The 27,060-nt window shown below is 44.9% G+C and overlaps 1 protein-coding gene across 8 annotated transcripts; it reads right to left on the reverse strand.

Moving 5' to 3' along the window:
• Positions 1-7,856: 7,856 nt before the first annotated feature.
• LOC131495727 (gamma-interferon-inducible protein 16-like) lies at positions 7,857-26,396 on the reverse strand. 8 transcript variants are annotated; one of them, XR_009254085.1, is made up of 10 exons: positions 26,157-26,393; positions 21,417-21,695; positions 20,402-20,532; positions 19,620-19,787; positions 15,921-16,088; positions 13,230-13,397; positions 10,171-10,590; positions 9,196-9,301; positions 8,375-8,490; positions 7,857-8,170 (listed from the first exon to the last, which is right to left on the reverse strand). XR_009254085.1 is itself a non-coding variant. In XM_058700824.1 (10 exons), the coding sequence occupies exons 2-10, from the start codon at positions 21,679-21,681 to the stop codon at positions 8,116-8,118; spliced, it is 1,677 nt and encodes a 558-aa protein (XP_058556807.1). In that variant the 5' UTR covers positions 21,682-21,691; positions 26,157-26,394; the 3' UTR covers positions 7,857-8,115. The 8 variants fall into 8 exon arrangements, 7 of the variants coding, with proteins under 7 accessions (XP_058556807.1, XP_058556808.1, XP_058556806.1 ...); XM_058700824.1 differs by having other exon boundaries at positions 9,116-9,301; positions 21,417-21,691; positions 26,157-26,394; XM_058700825.1 differs by having other exon boundaries at positions 8,375-8,504; positions 26,157-26,394.
• Between the last annotated feature and the right edge of the window lie 664 nt (positions 26,397-27,060).

Consider the following 27,060-nt stretch of genomic DNA (forward strand, 5'->3'; position numbering starts at 1 on the left):
AGCAAGCTAACGAGCAGTGAGGCAAAGAAGAAGAAGAAGAAGGGGCATAGCTCAATTGGTTAAGCATCTGACTTCGACTCAGGTCATGATCTCACGGTTGGTGAGTTGGAGCCTCCCGTCAGGCTCTGTGCTGTCGGTGCAGAGCCCACTTGAGATCCTCCTTCTCCCTCTCTCTCTGCCCCTCCCCCCCACCTCTCTCTCTCTTCCTCTCTCTATGTGTGTCTCTCTCAAAATAAATAAACTTTAGAAGAAGAAGGAGAAGGAGAAAAAGAAGAAGGAAGAGGAGGAGGAGGAGGAGGAGGAAAAGAAGGAGGAAGAGAAGGAGAAGAAGAAGAAGAAGAAGAAGAAGAAGAAGAAGAAAAAGAAGAAAAAGAAAAAGGAGGAGGAGGAGGAGGAGGAGGAGAAGAAGAAGGAGGACAAGAAGGAGGAGGAGGAGGAGAGAGTCTGTGAGGAGAGCCCTAGAAGTGAGGACAAATGAAGTGTTTGTCTCTGAGCCTCAGAGGGACTGGACATGTCTGCTTCCCTGGTCTAGGGTTGGACCTGAAGGACCACAAGGAGGGATCCCACTCACTCCACCTCCATGAACCTTAGATGAGCCCTGCTGTCTTGGGGTTAGTTGTAGAGGAACCAATAGGGCGAATCTGTCCTTCTGGAAAATTCAGGCCAAAAATGACCTTGGTTAACAAGGTGATAGCCTCCATTCCAGTTTGGAGCCTTCAGTCTGGCCAACCACCCGCCAACGTGCATTCATTTAGTCCATTAAATTAAACTTAAAGAACTATCAATCTTTTATGTAACCGATCAACACCCTGCTCCCTTTTGACCTGTACTTGATTGTGACTGTTTCTTGTCCGTGATTCCTATAGGCATGGCAAACTTTCCCCTTCTTCCTTTCTAGGTTCTTTGGCTGATCTAATAATTACATTGCCATGAGACAAGTGAATAGGAGAAAAACTTAATTTTGTATGTACTGGGGCCCCATAAAAAAATATGAGACTCTGAGATAGTCAAGCATGTGAGGCTTATAATGCCATCTTGAGCTAAGGAGAAGGGGACAGGGGTCCAGGGCTTCAGGGGCAGCAAGGCAATTCATGGGAAGATGAGAAGACCCACTGTTTGGTTCACACGTGTTTGCCCTGCCATGCTGCTACACCTGTCTTTTATAAAAAGTTGTCTTGGGTAATAGCTCTTTTCTTGGCATAGGCTCCCATGGAAAAAAAATTTTTCATAGTTAAAGGAGACGCAAAAAGCTTTTCTTGAGTCTTGTGGGTCTTAATTGCCTTCAGCTCAACATAACCTATGTGTCAAAGTGGCACATTTTGGGGCGACTTTTTCTGCTCTCTTCATTCTTCACTCTTGGACTAGATTTTGCACCATCTGCTCTTGTCTCTCCTGGAACGGCTGCTTCAGGTGACTCTCCTCCAACCGTGGGATCTCCTTTCCGCTGCCTGCTCTGGTTACTGGCCCTGGAGAAACCCCAGCTTCTCCAGCTGTCAGTTATCGGCCCACGGGCCCTCCTAGCCTCCCAAAGGAGGGCAGCTGACAGACACAGGAGGCCATCATTCTTAGTAAGACAGTTACGTCTACCCGAATTTGCTAACATCTATTACATACACACTGCCACTTTCAAAGCTGGATTTTTTTCGTATACAGACCTATGATGGTTCAACTTACATTTTTTAGACTTTATAATGGTGCAGGGCCGATACGCATTTAGTAGAAGCTGTACTTCGAGTTTTCAATCTGGGTCTTTTCCCAGGCTAGCGACGTGCAGATGATACTCTTTCATGATGCTGGGCAGTGGCCATGGCTCTCGGGGAGCCGTGTGATCCCCAGGGTCAGCAAGCTACACACTGACAACCGTTCTGCCCCGTAAAACCTTTCCATTTTTCACATTCAGTACGGGATTCAATAAATCACGCGAGATACTTCAACGCTTTACAATCAAATGAGCTTTATGTTGGATGATTTTACCCAACTCTAGGCCCATCGTTCAGTGTTCGGGGCACGATTAAGGTAAGTGAGGCTAAACTGTGATGTATTAAATGAATTTTTAACTTCTGGTGGGTTCATCGGGATGTAACCCCATCACAAGCCAAGGGAGATCTGTCTTTCCTTCTGGAGGCTGTTGCTGACACTTCTGGTATCTGATTGATGTGGCGTTTCTTAATCAGATGAGCAAAGGTTGGGCGTTGATTTATTTTTGCAGAAAACAGAAGAGTCATATATTATTTGACCTAAATGACAGAGCAGGAAGCATGGAAGCATTGATGCTTGGAAAACAGAACACGGTCAAACGTGAGGAAGGGGATATATCTTAACTTACGTTCTTTGAGCTGTCAAAAACGAGTAAAAGTACAGCTGAACTCTGGAGTTCACAATTTCGTTAAGGTGGGAGCTGCATGGAAAGTCACTCCTCCAAGGGGATGTATTTTGTATTTACTTTCACAAAGCTGGACAGGTCCTCTTGTACCCCTGCCTCTCACGGACCTTAGGGATCTCTCTTCTCCAAAATGCATATCTTACATACACAGTCAAGAGGACATGGCTTTCTCACAAGGCAGAGACACATATGAAGGTGCCCATACAGCCCCACAGGGTTCATGGGAGACACTGCACGTCTAATGCAGTTTGCCCAAAGTTGGGAAAAGTATTCTGACAGATACATATGTAAAAGTAGGCGCAGACCAAGACATCTTGAGGACGCATTTCTCAGAGTCAATCCAGCCATCCCTGCATCTACCATAGTCCAGGGAAATTGAGTCAGTATAAGTCCCTTTCCTTTTCCTGTCCTTTGTCTGTCCTTTGCCACCAGTTGGCCTTCTTCCCCATGCCCCAGCATTGTTGGCACAGGCCCCTGCCTCCCTTTGTAAGAGTGGGAGTGCAGACAGGAGACAGTGGCACATGCCCTTGTTAAGCAGGAGTGTATATCTCAGGCCAGACATAACTCAAAGAGAGAGATCTGAGAGTGAAAAATGAACTAGAAGGAAGGGAAGAGATCATTTTATGAGAAGAGAAGAAGGGTGCGCTTTATGAGGACAGAGGCACTGTAAGCCGAGAAGGAGCGACTGATGAGTGGCTTCACAGACTGTATTTTTTCTTCATGCAGGTTATTAAGGGAAAAAAATGGAAATGAAAAGGATCAATTCAGATCAACTGCTCTAAACGGCATTTAATTGAAGAATATCTAATACAGCCTCTTCAACCAGACTGTGAGTTGCCTGAGAACAGCAGGGCTCAGGCTCCCTCCACCACTTCTAGATTAGCCAGGAGGGGGCCAGTGCTGGATAAATAACTCCAAAACCACAACATATTATCACAATAAAAGTTGATTTCTCATTCAGCGCAGCCCCATATCAGTTTTAGTTTGGGGTAAGGATAGGACTTTGCTCTGTGTGGACATTCAGGGAGATTGTTGTTTTTCAGTAAATGCCTTTGAATGAATAAAATGGTTAATAGAAAATATTTACTATATACGGTTACACACGTCAGATAACCCAGAGTTATAATTAACCAAATTCCCAGAGCAAATATGAAAGGCTCGTAGCATAAAAACATTCTCAACCTCACCAATGATCTGTGACCCAATTAAATAACGAATAAGAGGACTCTGATCCTAGTTAGAATGTAGAAAAGTTAGAAAAAGTCTTGCTCCCACCCTTACAATAACAAATTTAAGTGGATAATCTATGAAAACCACAACTCTTTCTAAACCCATTAGAGAACTAAGACTGCAGAACAAGCATCTAATGAAAAATCTAAGGAAAGAGAGAGGACCCCTCCAAGGAGAGAAAAGCACTTGCTTATGTGGGAGCAGGTGACAGACACCAAGTTCCCCACATGAAAGAAGAATTCAGCTAAAAGTTTTAATGGATTTCTCAAGGCTAATGTTGGACTAGCATAAAAGTGTAGAGTCCCTGGGAGTCTCAGCCACAAGGAGAGTTTGTGCGTACTTGTAGGTACTTCTCGGTGGGCCTCATTGGATGGTTATGAGAAAGATTGGAGATGGGGAGACTAACCATTGTGGGGCAGACATGAAACTCTGTCTGGAACCTTCCTTAGAGAACAATAACCAACCAACCAAATAACAAAAACCAAAACCAAACAAATGAAAAAACCCTCTAGTGGAAGAGAAGCAAATTCTGCCATCTTTAGGACACAGAGGAAGACCTATTAAAACGGAGGGAGGGAAGAAGAAGTTGTTCTACTCTTGGAGAAAGGGTAGAAATAGGTTCTGGGAGCAGAATGTAAAGCAGAATGCAGATTCTACACGTGAGGGAGGGACGGGATCAGAGGTGACAATCTCACCTGTAAGACGTAGGACAAAATGCCTACCAAAGACTGAATGATGCTGAGTCAGAACAACAGGAACTCCCCCATCACTCCTCCTACAACCTGCTGCCGACTGCCAAGACAGATAAGTACCAAACAACAAATCACAGCAGTTCATTGCTAGGGGATGATCAACAGTACATAAAAAATATCTTCTTAGGTTCAGGTGTGAAGGGAAGACCTTAAGATAATGGTATAGATAGCACTAGAAGAACTTCAAAGCATGCGGTGCCCTGAGAGTAAATAGCACCAATAAATCTCAAACCCATCTCTACTCCTGACCAGATCAATTCAACAGGCATGGTAAGATCATCCATGCTCATTTCGAGGTATAAAGACTCTCTGCCTCAGTCTCCACCATCACAGACGGCTTTCAATAAAATTTGTGAGGCATGCAATGAAGTAGAAGAAAAAAAAATCTGTCAAGAGACTAATCAATCAAAAGAAATAACATGTTGAAGCTATCAGGTAGGGTATTTAAAACAGATGGACGACAAGCATATTTAGGTGAGCAATTTGGGGAGAAAAATGTAAACAAGGAAAAAGAATGAAATGGAAATACTAGAAATGAAAAATACAGCTGTAGGGATGAGGGAAGTCTACGACAGTGTCATCAGTAGACTTGACACAACCCAGGAGGAGACAGATTAACAAAATGGAAACACAAAAAAGAAAACACTGAAAAGATTGGAATATCCAGGAGATATGGGACAATAGCAAGTAGTTTAAAATACTCGTAATTGGAATCCCGGAAAGAGAACAGAGAGAGATTGAGGCATGAGGAGTGTTTGAAAAGAGACGGTGGCAAAGAATTTTTCAAAACTAATTATAGACAAATAACCACAGATCCAAGAATCTCAGAGACCATCAGGCAGGGTAATAGACTTTTGGCAAAAGTATAAAGTGAATAAGTCATGGAGATGAAAAATGCAGCATAGAGAGTATAAGTCGATAATATAGTCATCATGCAGTATGGTGACAGATGGTTACCTCACTCATGGTGAGCATCCAGCAAGGTATAGAATTGCTGAGTCAATATATTGTCCATCCAAAACGAATATAACATTATATCTCAATTATACTTTAATAATGAATTTAACTTTTTTGAAAAAGAGAAACGATATCAGTGGTGGTTAGGAGCTTGGAATTGGGGGAAGAGTTGACACTGTGTCCTATCTATTGATTTTCTAGTGGTAAAACACCTGCACGCATTGGTAAAAACCCAAAGAACTTTGCACTAGTAACTGAAGTTTACTGTATGAATATTATACCTTAATTTAAAAAAAATGGAAAATAGGTACTACATAGGAAGATAAAATTGTGGAGGTTTTTTAATACTCTTTTCATTGTGATTTTTGATTTTTCTGGAATAAGCACCCATTTTTTTATACTAAATAAGATGAAACTTTTTGTAATGTTTGTTTATTTTTGAGAGAGAGAGACAGAAAGAGGGGGGAGGGGCAGAGAGAGAGGGAGACATAGCACAGAGCCTGACAGAGCCTGATGCCGGGCTTGAATCCACGAATGCGAGATCATGACCTCAGTTGGACGTTTAACTGACTGAGCCATCCAGGCACCCCACGATGAAACTTTTTTTAAAAAAGAACCACAAACCTGGATCAAGGATTTTATTTGTTTTAATTTTTTTAATGTTTATTTATTTTTGAGACAGAGAGACACAGAGCATGAACGGGGGAGGGTCAGAGAGAGGGAGACACAGAATCTGAAACAGGCTCCAGGCTCGGAGCTATGAGCACGGAGCCCAACATGGGGCTCGAACTCACAAACCGTGAGATCATGACATAAGACTCTTACATAAGAGAAAGAAGGTGAACGATGAGTGTGTAGCTCAGAATACAAACATCATTTCTATGTGAAGCCATCCTGATCCTTAGGGTCCATAGATCAGGTCTGATTTGGAAGAAGTTTCAGCAGTTGGCGACATCTTCTCTGCATGACATCCGTTCTCCAACTAGCTGAGGGACGTTATGATCTTGATGACTTCCCTCAATCTCTCTTCAGTGAAAACTTGTTTTTACATGGCGGATGGAAAAATGGGATTCTAGAACTTCTAACTTCCTTCCAACTCTGATTTTCCCCAAATGCCCCAAATGATATGAATGCTATTAGGTTGGCATTGTGCAGGATTTTTTTAAGTATACACATTACTCTTGGCATCTAAGCCTCCCAGAATAAAAGACACGCGTTCAGAAAGGAAGCCGTGCAGGGGAGAACCACTCATTATCTTTCCATGGACCTGGGCCCCAAACCATAAAGGCAGACCTGTAATGCCTCGTTTCTTAGATCAGTTGCACATGAACAGCCTTGGACCTTCGCGGAGGGAGACCCCTCATTCCATTCTTCTCAAGTTCCGCCTGATCCTCGCTCCCCTCCCCCTAACACACCTACCCCAACCGGGACCACGGCCTGATTCTCCATCAGGGACAGCGACTGACCACCCGAGTATCATTAAGGAAGTGATTTCACCTTTCTCTTCCCTGTTTTTCTCACGTTAGGAGAGTGAAAAGGCGAAAACTCTCAACCATCTAGAGCTAGGCTGGAGATTAAGTGACACAAAATAATTGCAAAGCACCAGGAAGTGAGTATGTGGTCAAGAAATCGATTGTAAACGTCCGGTTTTGGATACCTCCTTCCTGCCATTGAACTCCACAGTACGTGAATGATTCTTCAGCACTTGCCTGAAGCGAGGGGGTCTCTGCCCGAGGCAACTTCCCGCTGGAATCCACGCAGGGGCAGCATGAGAGCCAGGAAACATGGCTGGAGAGCCACCAAGCTGTTGGGCCTTGAGTAAAGGAACGCAGCCAGGCAAGCCGCATCACACGGGGCTAGAACCACATGCAACACGTACGTGTCTTCCTGCAGATTGCCCGGAGGTGACTTATTTGGCGGGACAATTAGGCGTTATGCCCGCTCAGGGGCACCAGTTCGGAATCGATTCCCATCCTTCTGAGCGACAGCAATCCTTTCCTAGGAAAACAGGGCTTAGCAACTGCAGCGCAGAGAATTTCTGTGCTGACGTGCGCCCTCAGCAGGGTGTCTCTGAGCAGGGCACAGCCCGTTCAACACGCCTGTTCTTGACCCCAGCCTTCCTTTGTCGAGGTCGCACCCAAAGCATAAATGCAAATATTGCTTGGGGCCTGTGTGCTCCAACCTGATCTGCAAGTCACACATGTTTGCTTTTGTTTTTTCGTATTATTTTCTTTTCTTTTCCTCTTTATTTTTTTTTTTTAATTTAAATCCAAATTACTTAATGTCTAGTGCAGTAAAGGTTTCAGGAGTAGAACTGAGTGATTCATCACTTACATACAACACCCAGTGCTCACCCCAACAAGTGCCCTCCTTTAATGTCCATCACCCATTTAGGCCACCCTCCCCCCCAACTCCCATCCAGCAACGCTCAGTTTGTTTCTGTATTTAAGAGTCTTTTATGGTTTGCCTCCCTCTCTGTAAACGATTCACTTGCAAGCAACGCACCAAATGAATTAGACTTCTATTCTAGCACGCCTTTAGCAAAACGAGTTTATTATTTTTTCCCAAATTATAAAAATTATACATGCAAAATATGGCATTAGGATGGCACAGAAAAAAATAAAAAGAAAATAAAAATTCTCCATTAACACTCTATTTCCTAGAATTAACAGCTGGTATACCTATCACTGAATTTCTATCATGTACATATATAGCTTTTCTGTATTTGGATTTTATTTCCATGTACATCGTTAATGGCATCCAGGTTTTTAGAAGGACGTTATGCTGGGGTTTTCATATACAAATCAGGATTGAGTTGTTGTTTCTTGTTTTTCCTGGGCTTGATGACCTTGAAGAAGAAAGAAATGTAGTTAGAGCAGGTGAGATGTAGCTAATTCTGACTTTCTCTCTGCACTGACACTGTCCTCCAACCACCAGTTGCATCCCGTTGTCGTAAGGTTCTTCTCACTCTCCCCTGTCCCCTTCAATGAATTCCTGTCCTTTGGGTCACCTCCCACATTGGCTGAGACCCTAAAGTGAGATAGTCACTCACCCACAGCATGAGTGCACATGGAAGGGCAGGAGAGAGAGGAAGGAGCAGGTGCACTCAATGCCAAGAGCTGAAGGGATGGTTCTCACAGGGCAGACAGGTGGGAGGAGGGTGTGAGTCTGGAATGGAAAGGCTGGAAGGTTTGAAAGACTCAGAACTGGAGATATCTAAGAGTCTGGGCCTTGCTGTGGGTCTGGATGTGTCAATCTTTGATCTATTTCACTCTGGTACTAGCCTTTGAGGGTCTTCCCACAATCTCACGTGGACAAAGAGCATGGACTTAGTCCTGGAGGACCAATACTCTCTGTCTGTGTAGACCAGTCTGTGTATCTCATTAAAGGCAAGTTACTTTGTGTTGAGGTACTCAGGGGCACTCTTGATCATTTAGGTCTGGTGTGAGCTCTGTTTGCCTTCCTCTGGGATAGATGGCATTTCCCCCACATTAAAACCGATGAACCTGAAGTTTCTGGTGCTTAACTTCACCAGCAGTTAGAAAATCACAGAGCTAGGTTTTGAAATAAATCGGCCTTAATGAAGCCCAAATTTACTACATAATCTCCCTGCTTTGATGCATTCAACCAATTTTGTAATATTTAGCTAGGTATTATATCCTTTGAAGTCTTCTCTGGGGTTTCTCTCTCCAACACAATTCAAAACCTCCTTCTTTAAAGAAAGAAAGAATGATAGAAAGGGCAGTCATAAGTCTTCCACATTGGAAGAATGCTATTCCCCAGAAGTCCCCACCTTGATGAAGCTGTGAGTTACAGATCTCAGCTGTCTTGTATCCCCGCTTAGTTCAAAGCAGATGAGTGTGAGTTTATCGCCTTCCTCACAGTTGACTTTGGTCAGTCGTCCATACACCAAGACGTTCATCGTCCCCGTATCATCTTGTATTTCATACAAAGTGATGCATTGATCCAACACCATTTTCTGCAAAAGAAAATCAGCACGCTCCTCCTCAGAACTGGACCAGGTTCCACGTCCATGAGAAACACAGGGTGTGGGTGGAAACTTTTGTCTCTGACAGGTTAATATGAACTGGAGGTCCGGAAGGAGGCGTAACACATAGCTTAAGATGTTTTGTTCAGAGGATTCTCCTTATGAGTCTGAGAAGGATTGCCGCTAATTCTCATTAAGTGGATTATGTCATTTCAGTCTGTACTTCTTTCCTGTCCATTCTCTACTCCCTCTTCCCAATCTGCCCAAATCCAGAATCTCGATCATCTAGTCCCATTGTTCTAGGTTCCTTCTCGCTCACTGTACTCATTAATTCTGCAAATGCACCTGTGTGCACAGCCACTCACACAGAGGGCACAGGAGACAACACAGGTAGAAGGAAAAAGCTGCGTTTCAGGCAGAGCCATCTGTCGATTTCCTACTCTGGTTGTCACAACCAGCATCCAAGTTTGGGAGGGCAATTCTTTATTCACAATCAAGTTAAGCTGTCACTGAAAGGGATGAGACAGAACTCAAACAAAATCATAAGGATGTGTGTACTGATAGAAAGTCTGCACTGTTCTGGACCAGAGTACCTGTGAATGGATCATAGCATCTGCCAAATACCAAGGATTTGGGGAAATCTCTTTCTGTAGAACTTACATGGCATTGCCTTCGGAAGAGGCATGTGAAGAGTTTTTCTAGCCCTTATCCTGAAGTGGGAAGATTCTACCCAACTACCCTGGCCATTGGAGCCTTGAGTTCCCGTGTTTCAGAAGTGAACCAAACTCCAGTTGGCAAGTTCAGACCTTTAAATTCGGGGGTTATAGATGAAATAGTACAAAACAATGGTGTGGGCTTACCTTATGCACCTGATACACCCCACTCACAAATGTTCCTGGCTCTTCTGAGTGAAGATCCTTGATTTTAGGAGTTGCATTTGCATTTTGGATCAGTCTGCTTGAGACCTCCATCTTTCGGTCAGCACTGACATCAGACACAGAAGAGACATTGTACACCTCCAGGAACCCGTTGCGGCCAATATAATCTGCTAAGGTGATGACTCTCTTTGGTATGAACTTGTCCTTTAGGCCGACATGAAAAACCTTCACTCGAAAGAACTGGCTCTCAGTAACCACAGTGGCGTGAAACATCTTTCTCTCCTCGTCTATGACGTCATATGCGAATGGCTCTGTGGCTTTCAGCACCATCACTTCCTTGGCGCATGTCTGTAAACCCTCTTCTCTGGAAGCTTTTGTAGGTACAGACTTCAATCTTGGTTTCTACTTGGAAGTACACATCAGAAAGTGGCCCAGTTAAGAAAGGGAATACACGGTCCTTTCTAGTGACAGCCACCTTAAGCTTAATGTTGAGCCTCCAGAAAGGCTCAGATTGGATGGATTTGGGGGAAAAAAATGAGCTAGAGAGAGACAGCTGACCTAGTATAAGGTAGCTAGTGGAAGACATGGAAGAATTACATGTAATTGTACTTATTTTCTTCATCGTTTCATACATTTGGGAGGAATATTATTTTTTCTGTTAAAGGCATTAACCCAAGATAAAAAAACAACAACAACAAAACAACATTTCTCTGAGGAGAGCTCTGGAGAGCATAGAGGAAGAGGAAAATAGCCATGCTGTTGTGAAGGGATTCCCATTAGACATGAAGATAAATATATTATCTTAATTTACCAATCAGCGTTTTAGTGAGCAAAGTAAGATAGCAGTAAGGAAGAAAATAAATCACCCTAACAGCACTGGCAGTGAACGGCTCTAGTCAGAAACCACAGATTTCATCTGGAACCAGTCCCGGTAGATGTCACAATTGAAAGAGGGAAACTGTGAGCCCTTTTCCAAGAAGGGCTGTGCTAAAAAGAGATTAGTTAAGCAATCACTGGAGAAGCTCATGAACTTCCCTGATTTAGAAATGTTCTGGCTCCAGACCTGAACAGTAGAAGAATGAGCCTTCTGAAAACATGCTTCCTTGGCATAGAATTACTTGAACCCAATGGTTCTAAAAAACAGCAGCATAGAAAAAGCTCTACAAAGAGAATAAAAATTTGCCTAAATGTTAAAGCTTTAGATCGCAAAGCCTGGATTTGAATCCAGCACCAAGTAAATGCCTAGTGCGCAGAAATGTCGTCAGCACTGTCTTTCCATGGTTTTTCAGAGGCCTGTAGTCTGCTCCGATAAACAGATATTTCATGCTTTGTGTTGACCCTGTTGGTGGAATCTTTGTTAGAGGGAGAGCCTTACAAAAGAAATTTCTCCATTTGGGTAAGCCACATATACTCAGTAATCTCATTGACAGGATCATGCTGAGCTATTGCCTTTTAAAACTCAGTTATCATAGGGGCGCCTGGGTGGCACAGTCGGTTAGGCGTCCGACTTCAACCAGGTCACGATCTCGTGGTCCGTGAGTTCGAGCCCCGCGTCAGGCTCTGGGCTGACGGCTCGGAGCCTGGAGCCTGTTTCAGATTCTGTGTCTCCCTCTCTCTCTGCCCCTCCCCCGTTCATGCTCTGTCTCTCTCTGTCCCAAAAATAAATAAAAAACGTTGAAAAAAAAATAAAAAAAAATAAAACTCAGTTATCATAAACTGGCATGACAAGAGTGGGGCTTGGAGGCTGAGGAAATATTGGTTTGGATAATATTTTGAAAGCATGAACAGGTCATTTTCTCTCAGAGTATATTCTCCACTTCCCACCTTGTTCATAAATCATGCTTTTCTGTGCTATTCCCTTCATCATAGCAGAAATTGAAGGTGATAGTGATCTGTTTCTGGCTTTGAACCCAAAAAGCAAACAGAACCTAACACCCTAGAGAAAATTGTTGGGAGTCCCCATGATAATAACAACAAGGCTTTCATTCTCACCTAATGAAGCACAGACTGAAAGGTCAGACACCTTTTTGAAGGCCTCCTGTGCAGGTGGTCAGACCCCAGGGAAGCACTGAGTCCATGGTGTGTTTATGTGTAAGACGCTAAGGCACAGAAGAGCCTCCTGGGGTCCTGGTGCTCCATGGAGGATTCAGGGCAGCAGAAGGATTCTGACAGGAGGAAAAGTGACTGTGTCTCATGTATAGGCAGATGGGGACATAGAAAGTCACTTCCATAGAAAGTCACTTCCAAGCCAATACTCTACCCACAAGGGTAGGCAACCACCATGGTCATGTCACGGTGGGACGGAGGTGAGCTAGGCGGGAGGGCATGCCTGCCTGTGCACTTGCCTCTCCATTCTAGTCTAGTCTTTCTCTAGAATCTGAGGTTATTCTCCCATAAAAGGAGAAGGTACACTCATTATAGTGGTGATAAATGCTGGAAAAGAAAAATAAAGGGACTCGTGAAATCGAGCAGAGGAAAGATGTGATGTATTGTTGGAGGCACATCAGTGAGGACCTGCCCGGTGGGGAGGGGAAGCAGTCAGGCTGATGTCTGAAGGTGGGTGTTTCTGGGTCAGTGAAAAGACAGGAGTAATGAATTCCCAACCAGAGAAATATCTTTTGTATACACATTGGACGTGGGAGGGAGCCCCTAATGCTGGAAAAGAATCCAGAAGTGTGGTCAATAAGCCAAGAGGAGAGGGACGAAAGGAGACAGGAGACGAGTTACATGCAATCGTTCATATTTTCCTCCTGTGTTCATCTTTAGTGGTCTGACCACCCCCTATTCTCATTCCTGCACTGAGTCAGTAACCCTCTTGAGATCAGGAATTATTTCAAAATACACACTTTCAAATAGCAAAATACACATTTTCTATTACACTGAAAACTCACCACCTGCATTTAATAAGCTAACAGGTGACTTTTGTTATGTAAGGAAATTATACATAGTAGGGAATTGCTGAGAAGCTCTTTCCGGGTCCTGATGATTCCTGTACTATGTTGTAGAGAGTGGAACAAGTACGGGGAAGAGCAAGACGGTACCTGGGTCGAGAAACTGCTGCCCGGGGTTGATGGAGGCATCCGAGGAGGCTGAGAGAAGCTCACAGGTGACAGGGCACCTGTGACGGAAGGTTGTCCAAGCTGACCCCATTCTGGCATTGGCTGCATCATCTCAAATTTTTCAGTTTTTATGGTTTGGGTTTCCATTTTCTGAAAATAGTTTTTTTCTCCCTGGTTAGTTGTCAGTATCAGGTGAACCAAATCCCTCTCTTCCTTCACCTCTCTCTCTCTCTCACTCTCCTCTCTCTCTTTTTTTGTCTTTATGTCTCTCTGTCACACACACTCTCTCTCTCTCACACACACACACACACACCAGGATCTTCAATCTGGAATACTAGCACAGAAGGATACCTCCTTCTGCTCTCTGGCTAGGACCCCATCCAGGGTACAAACATCCCTCTGCAGATTTTAACCACACAGATGATTGAACTTTCATTGGAATTCTAGGCAATTCTACCTCCACCTCTGCTCCCAAGGGCCCCATGTCAAGCTCCGCAAGACGACAAGTGGATCGTGGCCTGGTAGAAAACCCTTTGTGGCTCCAATGGAAACCAGTCTCAGAACTACTTGGCTGAACTTCGGGATGTTTCATTAGCCAAGTTTTTCACTGCCTTGTGCTTCAGCAAATAAGCACATTGGTTCCTATCTCCTGTCCTTCAGCTCAGGAAACCCTGTGAATGCTTTGTTTTCCATGCCAGTGAGATTCCCCCCGTTCATCATTCCAGAGGCCGGATTCTGCACCAGGCCACTAAATCCCTCAGAGATCTCAAGGGCAGACAAACCCAATGAGGATTTCCCCCAGGCTTTCCCAGGACCTGGACTTTTATGATCGTTTAAGGAAATGCAGAAGGAGTCTGTAAACTCATTTGTCTGGACTACCTGTCCTTTTACCAACGAAAGCCCATTTGGACCATCCTGCATCCGAGATGCCCGTGCCACTATTCTTATCACTTTTAGCATCCATTTGACTAGTTTGTCAAGTGTGACTTGTGGATAAAGTTGTAGATGAGGGAGCTTCTGGAATGCCTGCCTCTGGCAGGCGCCTTCCTGATTAGACACCGTCGGACCAACCCCACACCTCATTCCTCTTTTGCAGGACTACAGAGCCTGGCTGTGGAAACAAGTCCACCCATGACTCTGGTTCTTCACACATTAGAGGCATTAAAAAAATATTGTAACATCCGCACAGCTACGTGGATTCGGTTTGTGCCCGTGAAGAGCTCACGTGTTCACGCTCTGACACTCACTGTCTGTGTGACCTTTGCAGAACGTGTTTAACCTCTAGGAACCTCAGTTTTCTCAGAGGCGAAATGGCCCTAGCAACAGCACCCTGAGTGATAAATAACGAATGCTGTTATAAAGACGAGATGAGATCACGGACACAGAGCACACAGGTTCCGGGGTCCAACACACTACGTGGGCAATACACAGCCATGTCGGCCTTGTCACTGCTTTTTCATGATCTACTTAGAGATTTTGGTCGGCTCTGATGTGCAGATGCCTCATGTTGTATGTGAGTCCCTCCTGATGGCATGGGAAATACTTCCCTAAAGTAGCTTCTCTATTCGCTTCTGCCACAGGTAGCAATTTGTCCCAAGACAAACTTAACTTGATATTCCTTCACAACCAGTGACACTGAAAGCTTCTATGATAGCAGTAGGATTTAGATGCTGAAAATATTTTGTCAAGTTTATTTCTTCATTTTAAGTGCAAGCGAGTGATAATGCAAAGAAAGAGAGAGAGAGAGGGGAGAGAGAGAGAGACAGAGAGAGAGAGAGAGAGAGAGAGAGGGAATGTGTAGGGTATGGGTGCTGAGAGATGGGGAGAGAATGAATCTCAAGTTGATTCTTCACTCTCAGCCCAGAGCCCAAACTAGGGCTTGAAGTCAAAGGCAAGAGGTCATGACCTGAGCAGAGATCAGGAGTTGGATGTTCTATCGGTTGAGCCACCGAGGCACCCCTGGATGCTGAAAATATTCTTTTTGACTGGATAATATGAGAAAATAACAATTGATTTCATTTCCTTCATCACCCTGCCCTGTTGTAGAAACACGATGTCCTGGGCTGTTTGCTTTAGAAGAGACGTAGCTGTAGGAATCAAGAGCAAAAGCGGTCCACGCCTGGTTTCAGGGTAAAAGTTGAACGGATCCCACTTGGTAGCGAATCATCGGGAGACCCCACGATGAATCAGAGCAAGAGTTTTGTGCTCGCCTAACGAAGAAAGGACTGAACAATCAGACACCCGTTTTGTTACTGCCCAGGTGGCTGGACCCCAGGGAGCAATTCACTACATGTGTGTTTATGTGCAAGAGGCTGAGGGAGCCGACGAGCCTCCGTGACCTTGGCCTCCAAGGAGGATTCAGGGCAGGAGAACGTTGCTCATGGGAGTAGAAAATCTCATGGGAGTCGTTTGTTTAAGGAGTCATCTGAGTAGGCCGACGGGGACTTTGAAAGTGTCACTTCCAAGCCAGGATGCTTGGCAAAAGTAGGGTTATCCTGAGCTGTGTGCATATGTCATTGTCATAGGAGAGAGACAGCGGCTGTGGTTATTGTCATTGTTCTGTAATGAATTTTACATAGTAAGGGAATTACTGAGAAGCTTTTGCCTGGTCCTCATGATTCCTGTGCTATGTTGAAGAGAGAGGAACAAGTACGGGGAAGAGCAAGACGGTACCTGGGTCGAGAAACTGCTGCCCGGGGTTGATGGAGGCATCCGAGGAGGCTGAGAGAAGCTCGCAGGTGACAGGGCACGTGTGACTGCAGGTTGTCCAAGCTGACCCCATTCCGGTGTTGGCTGCGTCGTCTTCGATTTATCACTGCTTGTGGCTTTAGTTTTTCTTTTCTGAAAGGAGTTTTTTCCCCTGGTCAATAGTTTTCAATATGTGATGAGCCACATTCTCTCTCTCTCTCTCTCTCTCTCTCTCTCTCTCTCTCTCTCACTTTCCCACTCCGCTGCTCACTCTCCTCACCCCTTCCTCCTCTCTGTCTGTGTGTCTCTCTCTCGCCTACACACACACACACACACACACACACACACACACACCCCAGGTTCTCACTCTGGAATACTAGCACATATAGGATACCTCCTTCTGCTCTCTGGCTTGGTCCCCAACCAGGGTACAAACATCCCTCTGCAAATTTCAACCACACAGATGATTGAAATTTCATTGGAATGCTAGACAATTCTACCTCCACCAGCTCCCAAGGGCTCTATGTCAAGCTCCTCAAGACGACACATGGATGGTGGCCTGGTAGAAAACCCTTTGTGGCTCCAATGGAAATGGGTCTCAGAACTACTTGACTGAATTTCGGGATGTTTTCTCCACCATGTTTTTCACAGCCTTATGGTTCAGCAAATAAGCAAATTGGTTCCTATCTCCTGTCCTTCAGCTCAGGAAACCCTGTGAATGCTTTGTTTTCCATGCCAGTGAGATTCCCCCTGTTCATCATTCCAGAGGCCGGATTCTGCACCAGGCCACCAAATCCCTCAGAGATCTCAAGGGCAGACAAACCCAATGAGGATTTCCCCCAGGCTTTCCCAGGACCTGGACTTTTATGATTGTTCTAGGAATTGCAGAAAGAGTCTGTAAACTCATTTGTCTTGACCACCTTTACTGTCACTAACGAAAGCCCATTTGGACCATCCTGCATCCGAGATGCCCGTGCCACTATTCTTATCACTTTTAGCATCCATTTGACTAGTTTGTCAAGTGTGACTTGTGGATAAAGTTGTAGATGAGGGAGCTTCTGGAATGCCTGCCTCTGGCAGGCGCCTTCCTGATTAGAACACCGTCGGACCAACCCCACACCTCATTCCTCTTTTGCAGGACTACAGAGCCAGGGTTGTGGAAACAAGTCCATCCATGACTCTGGTTATTCATACATTAGAGGCATTAAAAAAAATATTGTAACATCCACACAGCTATGTGGATTTTCTATGTGCCCATGAAGAGCTCATGTGTTCACGCTCTGACACTCACTGTCTGTGTGACCTTTGCAGAATGTGTTTAACCTCTAAGAACCTCAGTTTTCTCAGCGACGAAATGGCCCTAACGACAGCACCCTGAATGATAAATAACGAATGCTGTTATAAAGACGAGATGAAGTCATGGACACAGAGCACACAGGTTCCCTGGTCGAACACACTACGTGGGCAATACACAGCCATGTTGGCCTTGTCACTGCTATCTCATGCTCTATTTAGAGATTTTGGTCGGCTCTGATCTACAGATGCCTCATGTTGTATGTGGGTCCCTCCTGATGGCGTGGGAAATATTTCCCTAAAGTAGCCTCTCTATTTGCTTCTGCCATAGGTAGCAATTTATCTCAAGACAACCTGATCTTGATATTCCCTCAAAATCGGTGACACTGGAAGCTTCTGTCATAGCAGTAGGATTTAGATGCTGAAAATATTTTTTCAAGTTTATTTCTTCATTTTAAGTGCAAGAGAACGAGAATGCAAACAGAGAGAGAAGAGAGAGAGAGAGAGAGAGAGAGAGAGAGAGAGAGAGAGAGAGAGAGAGAATGTGTGGGGTAAGGGGGCAGAGAGATGGGGAGAGAGTGAATCTCAAGTTGACTCTTCACTCTCAGCCCAGAGCCCAGTGTAGGGCTTGATCTCAGAAGCTATGAGGTCATGACCTGAGCAGAGATCAGGAGTTGGATGTTCTACTAATTGAGCCACTGAGGCAACCCTAGATGCCGAATATATTATTTTTGATTGAGTAATATGAAAAAATAATAATTGAATTTTTTTCCCTCTCCAGATTTTTCACTTATTCACCCTGTCTAGTTCTTGAAACATGATGTTTTGAGCTGTTTGCTTCTGGAAACACCGGAATCAAAGGTAATATTTGCCTGCATCTGGTTTTGGGGAAACAAAAGGAACAGAACCCACACTTGAAGAAAATCGGTGGGAGACCCTGTGATGATTCAGAGCAAGGCTTTCCTGCTCATCTAATGAGACAGAGATGGAGTGGTGGACCCATTTTTTGCAGGCTTCCTGTGCAGGTGGCTGGACCCCGTGGAACAACCGACTGCATGGTGTGTTTATGGGAAGAGGCTGAGTCGGCAGACGAGCCTTCCCGGGGTCCCTGCTCTCTAAGACGTTTAAGGGCAGTGTGAGGATTCTCCCAGGATAGAAATGGCTGTGTCCCATATATAAGCAGGTGGGGACTGAGAAACTGTCACTCCCAAGCCAGGATGCACGGTCAAAGCAGAGTTATCTTGAGATGTGCACATATGTCATTGTCCTAGCAGAGGCACAGTGGCTGAGTTTTCAGTGACTGGAGAAGGACACATCCGCGGCCATCTGGGCCTGGGATCCAACAGGCACAGGTAGCTAGCTCCATCCCATGAACAAGTCCTGGGGACACTGGGTAGGGATGATGAGTTTTGGTGGTGACAATAGTAGGATCCACAAGACACAACTTGAGAAAGATGTCTTTAGGGAGTTTGTCCTCAAGTGCTATGTGTGTGTTGGGGCCGGGGTACAGCCTGGGTCAGAGGGCAGCTTGGGGCTTGCGTGACAAACTACATTAGAGAATAGTGATTCAAGTGTTGCCTGGCTCATTCCTCGGGTGGGTATTCCTGTGGTATTTGCCGCAGAATGGACATTATATCTCCCGAGTATAGGCAACCACCGTGGTCATGTCAGGGTGGGACAGAGGTCCGCTAGGCGGGAGGGGATACGCACGTGTGCACTCACTTCTCCACCTCGCCTGCTCTTCCCCTATAACCTGAGGTTATGGTCCCATCAAAGGAGAACTCACACTCATTAGAGTGGTGATAAATGCTGGAAAAAAATCAAAGGACCCGTGACAGCCAGCAGTGGGAAGATGTGATGTGTTGTTGGGGGCACATCAGTGAGGACTTGCCGGGGTGAAGGGAGTCAGGCTGGGGTCCGAAGGTGGGTGTATCTGGGCCAGTGAAAAGACAAGAGTCATGAATTCCAAACCATCGAGATAGCTTATGTTTACACACATGACGTGGGAGGGAGCCCCCAATTTTGGAAGTGAATCCAGATGTATGGTCAATAAGCCAAGGGGAAAGGGACAAAAGGAGACAGGAATGCAGGGTATAAACACCCTCCCGTGTTCATCGTTAATGGTCCGGCCACCCCCTACCCCTACTCCTGCACCAAGTTGGTAACCCACCTGAGATTCGGAATTATTTCAAAATGCATACTTTCAAATAGCAAAGGGTTTCTACTACACTGAAATCTCACTATCTGCATTTGATAAGCTAATGAGTGATTATTGTTATCTAAAGAAATTATACATAGTAGGGAGTTACGGAGAAGCTCTTTATAGGTCCTGATGATTCCTGTACTATGTTGTAGAGAGAGGAACAAGTACGGGGAAGAGCAAGACGGTACCTTGGTTGAGAAACTGCTGCCCGGGGTTGATGGAGGCATCCGAGGAGGCTGAGAGAAGCTCGCAGGTGACAGGGCACCTGTGACTGCAGGTTGTCCAAGCTGACCCCATTCCGGCGTTGGCTGTGTCTTGTTAGATTTATCATTGCTTGTGGTTTTAGTTTTCCTTTTCTGAAAGTAGATCCCAACCCTCTGGGTAATGGTTTGCAGTTCGAGGTAAAACATTATTACTACTGAGCCAATCAGTTTTTTATTACTAGATTATAAGGATACTAAAACTTCTGTTTCAGGAATCCAGGGGACCACATGGAGCCCGTCCTCTTGAGAGATGACGGGAGGTGTGCAGCCCACATTGATGGGAGTTTCACACAACAGCTGGGAATCTCCTCTCCTCCCTGTGGCCCGAAGGATGCTGCACCAGGATTTGGAAAATCTAGAATTGAATTGTGTCTCTTTGGTGAGCTGCCCTCCTGGTGAGACTTCCCTTTATCCCACATGTAAAGAGGGGTCCTGACTCCACATCTCCTTCCCATGGAGTTATACACACGAGTTATAGTGAACACAGTTCTGAAACATAATGGGTGATGGCCAACTATGGGTGGGTGATTGTTCACTATGGATTTGTTGACTCCAAACCTCATTTTCATTCTGCCCCTGGAATCCCTTTTTTCTTGATTCTTCTATTTGCAGGTTGAGAAATGAAGGAAGAGCTAAGTGCTCCCAGGAAGCTAATCAGGGGAAGAGCCATAGGGGAAGCTTCTTCAGCGGGACCTTTTGCATCTTACCTTCGACACAAGAGTATCATCCACTGGCCGTGAAGCCTTGTTTGCGGTGGATGTCGATTCGTCAGTACTGGATGCCTCCTGCTTTCTTTTCTTCACTGGAGCCAGTCCCTGTGTTTTGTACTTCTTCATAACTGAGGCAGCAAAAAGAACATGGTAAATCCAAAGGAGCCGGTCTAGGGCAACTGCATCACGTTCGGCGCCATTTCCTTGGAGCTCATGCCTGTGGGTCTGAGTTGGCGTTTCTGTCCCCCCTGTGTCCATCAACCAGCCAGCCCGGCTACAGGTGCTGACTCAGTCTCGGGTGGTCTCCTTCCTTCCCCACGGGCACAAGCCCACCCCTCCATCGTCTGGACTCCCGGGAACCTCAGTCAAACCCTCTTCCAACCCATTTATCCTATATTTTCCTTTTAAGAATATTAAGTTTTCAAAATGCCGATGGTGGGTTAACTCCTGTGGAAGGTCTATTTGAATTACAGCAAGCAGAGAAAGGAAATCCGATCTAATTAGTGGCGTGACAAACTGGTGATGCTTGACTTTTCAAAATATGTTTTTACGATCCAGTGATTTTACGGGAGTCAATGTTTTCACATCTGCGAGAGATGAGTTTTTCTTTAAGCACTGCCTCACGTTTGTTGCTAGGGAATAGAGTAACGGTGGGATAAATATTGTGAGGGAGCAGTATACGCACCGTTTGCAGTATTTTTAAGAGTCACAATTTTTTCCTAATTTTGTCGTCACCCTGTAACCATCGTAATGTGGGGGAAGCCTCAGCCTTTGTCGTCAACTCCTGCTTTTTTTCTTTACCCACATCCCCCAAATACACCCTGTAGAATACAGTGCCCCCCTTTGTAGCAAAGGAATTGTTCGACCTGTCAACCTGTTGGCGCTCGAAGGGCCACCTCATCTGGGCAACTGAGTCGTAAATTGGCAAAGGGATCTCCCCGCTGTGCCGACACCAGGGCTCTGCTGGGCACAGAGGGCGGGCACACGGACAGTGAGGGCTCCTCTGCATTACCTTTTCTCTTCTCATTTTGAATAGTTTTCACAGTGTCTCCTAGTCCTTCTATGTCTTTGAGCAGCCTCAGGAGTTTGTTCACACAGAGAATCCCCTGGAATTTCTTGTGCATCATGTCAGCAATCTTGACCTTGCTATAGTCTTCTTTCATTTTTGGAGTCAGCCCCAAATCAGAATCCAGCAGGGACTTAACCATGCTAAACTGGTCGTCGTTGAGGGGCTGAAGCCCTTTCAGCAGAAGAATTCTCTTGCATTCTGTCTCCATCTCTCAAGGTCTGTCTAAGCAGGAGAAAAATACCATAGGGCGTTACATCCTCATCGGAACAATTTAAAAGCCTGGTTGTGTCTATGTGGGTGAGTGGCCCATGTCAAGGTGTTGTCCTTGAGTGTGTGTGACAAAGACCAGGTGCATCACTGTGCAAAATGGGTTGAGATCTGCTGCATTCGGAACTTCTTTTTTAAAAAAAAATTTTTTTTAAACGTTTATTTATTTTTGAGACCATGCGAGAAACAGAGTGCAAGCAGCGGAGGGGCAGACAGAGGGAGACACAGAATTTGAAGCGGGCTCCAGGCGCCGAGCCGTCAGCCCAGAGCCCGACGCGGGGCTCGAACCCACAAACTGTGAGATCATGACCTGAGCCGAAGTCGGACGCTTAACCGACGGAGTCACCCAGGCACCCTGCATTCAGAACTCCTAAGGAAGTCTTTTCATTTAATAATGACAGTTGTGTCGGGTCAGGGCGGGTGTGGTGGCAGGAGGTCTGGAAAGAGGTAGTGTTTTCTGTGCGTGGAGTGTGGGCTGTACGGTGTCACAGGGCACCTGTTCCCAGCGGCCGTCCCCTACTGGGGCTGCGGTGTCTCCCTGGATGTCTGCTCGCTGGCTTCTGACCCTGTTACCCTCTCTGATGGCCGAGTGGACCGCAGCCTCTCACCCTCCGTGACTGTCCCTGCCACCGGGGCGCTCACTTCCACACCAGGGACCCGCCCATGTCCACCTGCCTTCCTCCAGTCAGTCCTTCTAGTGTCCCCTCTCCCTGGGGCTTGGGCATGTCCTCTGTGTCCTCTGTGCCCTTGTCCCCTGCTGGCCTTCTACCTGCTTCCTCGTGCACAATCACAGCATTTTTTTTCTGGGACCATTCAGTAGTCCTCTCACTGGAGTTCTACACTCCGGCTAGAGCAGGAACACTGCACTTTTTGGCGCAATTATTTAGCAGTTCCTTGATTTTACCCTTCTAGGCTGAATTCCTCTGAACAGTTCTTTCGGAGAGCCAGATGTCCCTCTATCCAGCCATGGCTCTGTCTCACTTGACAGCCGCCAAGAATTCCCCGGTTTGTTTTTGAAATTTTTCTTGCTCCCCACCCTAGCTTGGAGAGCCTTGAATAATCTGCATCTTTTTTTTTTTTTTTTACATCTGTGTCTTTTGTAATTCTTGCGGCTTATGCTCCAGAAATATACAACCCATCTCGCCTCTTCATGCATCAGGACTTTGCTAATTCCCTCCCTGCTGCCTAACAAGCTGCTCTCGCCTTTCTTCCTCCGACTGACTCCTCGGAGCCTTCAGGACTCCGCTGAGGCTTTGTCTTCCAAAAGCCACCAGAGTCCCCCTGTTGGACCGAGGGTCCTGCCTCTGGACCCCTTTAGCACCTCTCGTACTTCCTCTATGGCACTCAGTACATGGTACGGATTCCACTTTTCTGTTTAAATTCATCAGTTGTTCTTATTCGGGCACCGTGTGTTTGTGTAGCTTCTGTATAATTAGCATGTTCAAATCCCCAGGGCTGTGAATGATTCCTTCCTGCGAGGGTACGAGATCCTCGGATTGGTCAGGCTCATGGATTGAAGGATAAATCCACAAGATGGATTATAGCAGAACTGAAGATCATTAACAACAAACTAAAAACTCTGAAAGCTTCCAGAAATGAAGAGCAGATTACCTGTAAAGATTCAAGGAGCAGCCTGAATCTGACGCTCAACAGCAAAGCTGTCCACCAACAGTGAAACAGGGTAATTTTCAAATAGTATTTGTTCAAATTCCATATCTGTTTCAAAGCTGAATAGTGTTTAAAATGAAATTTTTGTGTTGTGTGTGGTATATATGAGTGTGACAACATAATTCGTTTGCAAAATAAGATATAATACGATATAAGGTGACAGGAGGCTAGGTTTAATCTTTGTTCATTCCTCTTAAATATGAACGTGCATTTTGTATTTCCAAAATATTAGTGTGTTTGATTTTAGAATAACCATCCAGACCCCTCTTGGGTTTCTAGTATTACAGTATTTGTTTTTGTGTCTTGTTTGTTTCTATTTTTTTAATGTTTGTTTGTTTTTGAGAGAGAGGGAGAGAGAGCATGAGCAGGGGAGGGGCAGGGAGAGAAGGGGACAGAGGATCTGAAGCAGGCTCTGTGCTGACAGTGGAGAACCCCATGTGAGGCTCGAACTCATGAACCATGAGATCATGACCTGAGCCGAAGTCAGACACCCAACCGACTGAGCCACCCGGGTGCCCTCTAATATTACAGTATTCAAAGTAGGTACACTAAATAGCCTTTCTGAAATGCCCCGACTGTGAATTTCAAAACAGATGCAGCCCCGGGGGTATCAGAAAAGGTACTGTCTACATAGAGGGAGGGCAGAATAATTTTGAGAGCAGAATTCCAAGCTGGCCAAAATGATATTTAAATGTGGGGGCCTCAGAAACTATTCTCTGATATTCAAGGCCTTGTGGTTTGTACGACAAAGACCTATAAGGAAACGTCTATTGGAAATGATATTCGATAATAAAAATGACACATAGAGCCCAGAACTACTGCCAGCCAGAGCGAGGACTACCTTGGCGAGGTGTGCCTCTGTCTTACAAAGAAATGCAACTTCGACTAAAGACGAGAGAGACAGGAAGCATATCGACACAGCGGGGGAAGGGAGGAAAGCCAATGGGGCCCTTCCCTAATGTATTTGTCTTAAAGGATCAGATAAAGGTATACGTAAAAACAGAAGCACGAGAAAGGAGCATTCAGAAGTGTCAGAAACGGGAACGAGCGTGGCCGAAGCCAAACTGTACCCCTTAATTATCAGCAGACACAGAAATGGCCCTAACGAGTTAAGCGGAAAGTGTAGTCAAATGGCATTTACACAATCTGCCAATGTGTTGTTAACAAAAGATCACTTAAAGGTGGGGAGATAAAAGACAAATATTTCATCATGCGACGAGCAACCAAAAGCAAACCAGCTTATCTATATTAGTGTAGCTTTAAATAGATCTGGAGACAAAAAAGATATCATCAAAGCACAACACAATGACAAAGCTGACGTCCCAGGGAAATAACACAGTTGTGATTGTGTATTTACTTGCTAATCGAAAATATATATTATTTTTGTTGTGATATCCCTTTATAATGCTATAAATATTATGTAATTTATTTCATAATGTGATTCGCCTACAATAATATAAAAATTATATTTGTATATTATATCGTATGTTTCTCTCCATACAACCACACACACCTGTATATATCATTGTGTATGTAAATTTGACAGGCGTACGGGACGAAAACCTCACAATGGCATGGTTTTTATGCGTGATGATTGTAACGCATCTCGCAATTGCGAAATAAAATTTTAAAAAATCAGTAAAGATTTAGAAAATCCGACCAACGCAATTAATAAACATAATTAACGAGGTTTATCTAACATACCCCAAATTCTGAAATCAGCATGAAAAATCTCACACTCTAACGAGAGCAAATGAAATAGTATTATAACAGGCCGTCCAGAAAGTTGCTCAGCAATTCTGCAAGCAGGCAATAGAAATCTCTGTATAACTGACTCCCTCCCTCTCCCTTGCATCTTGCCACTAGAAAAAAGTCAGTAATTTTGAGGAAGGCAGAAAGCAATAGTAAAAGGAACTAAAATAATGGCTCTGGAGTATGAGATAAAAATTAAACTGTCTACAAGAGGTAAAGAAGCCATGTTTTTGCATAACTGTGTCTGTGGAAAGGAAATTTTTTCTGCTCTGTGTGTGTGTGTGTGTGTGTGTGTATATGCGTGCATGTGAGTTTTCTAAGATTAGGATAATACCATACAATCAACTTTAAATCCAGATGTGTGTTTTACTTCATATTAGGTTATGATACTTTCCTCCTTGTGCTTCTCTCTTGACTTTTGCCCGGGACCCTGCCACAGCCACCACATTTCCTGTGCACTTTCCAGGGAAGGAAACTAAACAGTTTCTCTAAATATAAGTCATGGCAGTAGTCACCTAGGGAATAGATTTTAATATCTTCTATAGTCAAAATGTATCCCCCTTTGTTCAGGCCTCAGATGTGGTAAAATGAGAATGTCTGGTTTTTGCCTGAGCTGGAAAGGATTATAATCAAGCTACTGTTGGAGAGTCTGGGTGGCTCAATCGGTTAAGCACGTGACTCTTGATTGCAGCTCAAGTCATGATCTCAAGGTTCATGAGTTTGAGCCCTGCTTTGGGCTCTGACCTGACAGCATGGAGCCTGCTTGGGATTCTCTCTCTCTCCCTCTCTCTCTGCCCTTCCCCTACTCTCACTGTCTCTCTTTCTCTCAAAAATACATAAACAAACTTAAAAAAAAATAGAACGAAGCTACTGTTTTCATTTTCCTGACTGTAGTTGATAACCAGCACCCACCCCCCCGCCATTCTTTATAACCGAAGCCCCCTGGATGTTTCCTGCTCAGCCAATATCTCTTGACAGAAAGCCCACGGTTCTCACCTTGCTGGAATTCCCCACAAGTCCAGATCTTGAGGTCTTCTTCAGAAATGCAGGAATCACTGCTTATTTTGTTTGAGGAGAAAGATCAATCAGCAAAGCCCTTAGAGACTGAACTGCAAGCTATTATAATCTCCTGAAGGGCACAGGAAAAAGAAGTGTTTTTGAAAGATAGCAATCAGAAATGGCACTGTGTAGAGTCACAACTTGACTAGTTTTGGTTTCCTCTCACTGTGCTGTCCCCCGGAGGGAGGTTATGAAACCATCCCGAGACTCCTCCCTCCCCTGTCCTTAGCTTTCGATTTCATTAGTCAGAGAAAATAAACAGCCTCCTTCCTGTAAGTACTGAGTCAAGACGAAAAATCAGAGCAAAAATATAATTAAGGGTTTTTGTTACAAATGTCAGGAGAGGGAAGGAGTGCCAACGTTAGAACTTTGTTGTCCCGCAGACTTACGTGCGGGTCCTTAGAAATTATATTCCCTCCAAAAATGTTCAGATGTAGAAGTAAGATGAATCACTGGGCCACTTATCCCTCACTTCCTGTTTTCAGAGTTCTAGGATGAAATGTTGAAAGAGGCATCTATCTCTACTACGCACTTGACTGGACATCCTGCATATATGTACAGACAAGTCTGCTATGAAATCATTCTGGGTTTAAATAGTGCCTGAAGCATTCACCCCATTAGTAAGTGAGGTACTTGGAGGTAGAAAGTACCACAGAGGTAGAAGGTCATTAATATGTGAATCTTTCCTTAGATATATATCAAGGAAGTTGCCCTCTCAACTATGACGAGGCTACTTTGCCTCACTGATTAAGTTAATGGTTACTCATACTTTCTGCATTATTCACGCATAAACATAGCTGGGTAGCAAGTTCATATCATGACAGCGTTGAAGACTTTGCAA

Source organism: Neofelis nebulosa, chromosome 15 (assembly GCF_028018385.1).
Source record: "Neofelis nebulosa isolate mNeoNeb1 chromosome 15, mNeoNeb1.pri, whole genome shotgun sequence".
NCBI lineage: Eukaryota > Metazoa > Chordata > Mammalia > Carnivora > Felidae > Neofelis > Neofelis nebulosa.

Coding starts and splice junctions, on each gene's coding strand:
- LOC131495727 (XM_058700824.1), bottom strand. CDS start 21,681: ATGGAGACAGAATGCAAGAGAATTCTTCTGCTGAAAGGGCTTCAGCCC. Junction 13,398..15,920: donor GCAGCAGTTTCTCGACCCAG/GTACCGTCTTGC, acceptor AACTATTTTCAG/AAAATGGAAACCCAAACCAT. Junction 9,302..10,170: donor GGGTGTATCAGGTGCATAAG/GTAAGCCCACAC, acceptor TTTCTTTTGCAG/AAAATGGTGTTGGATCAATG.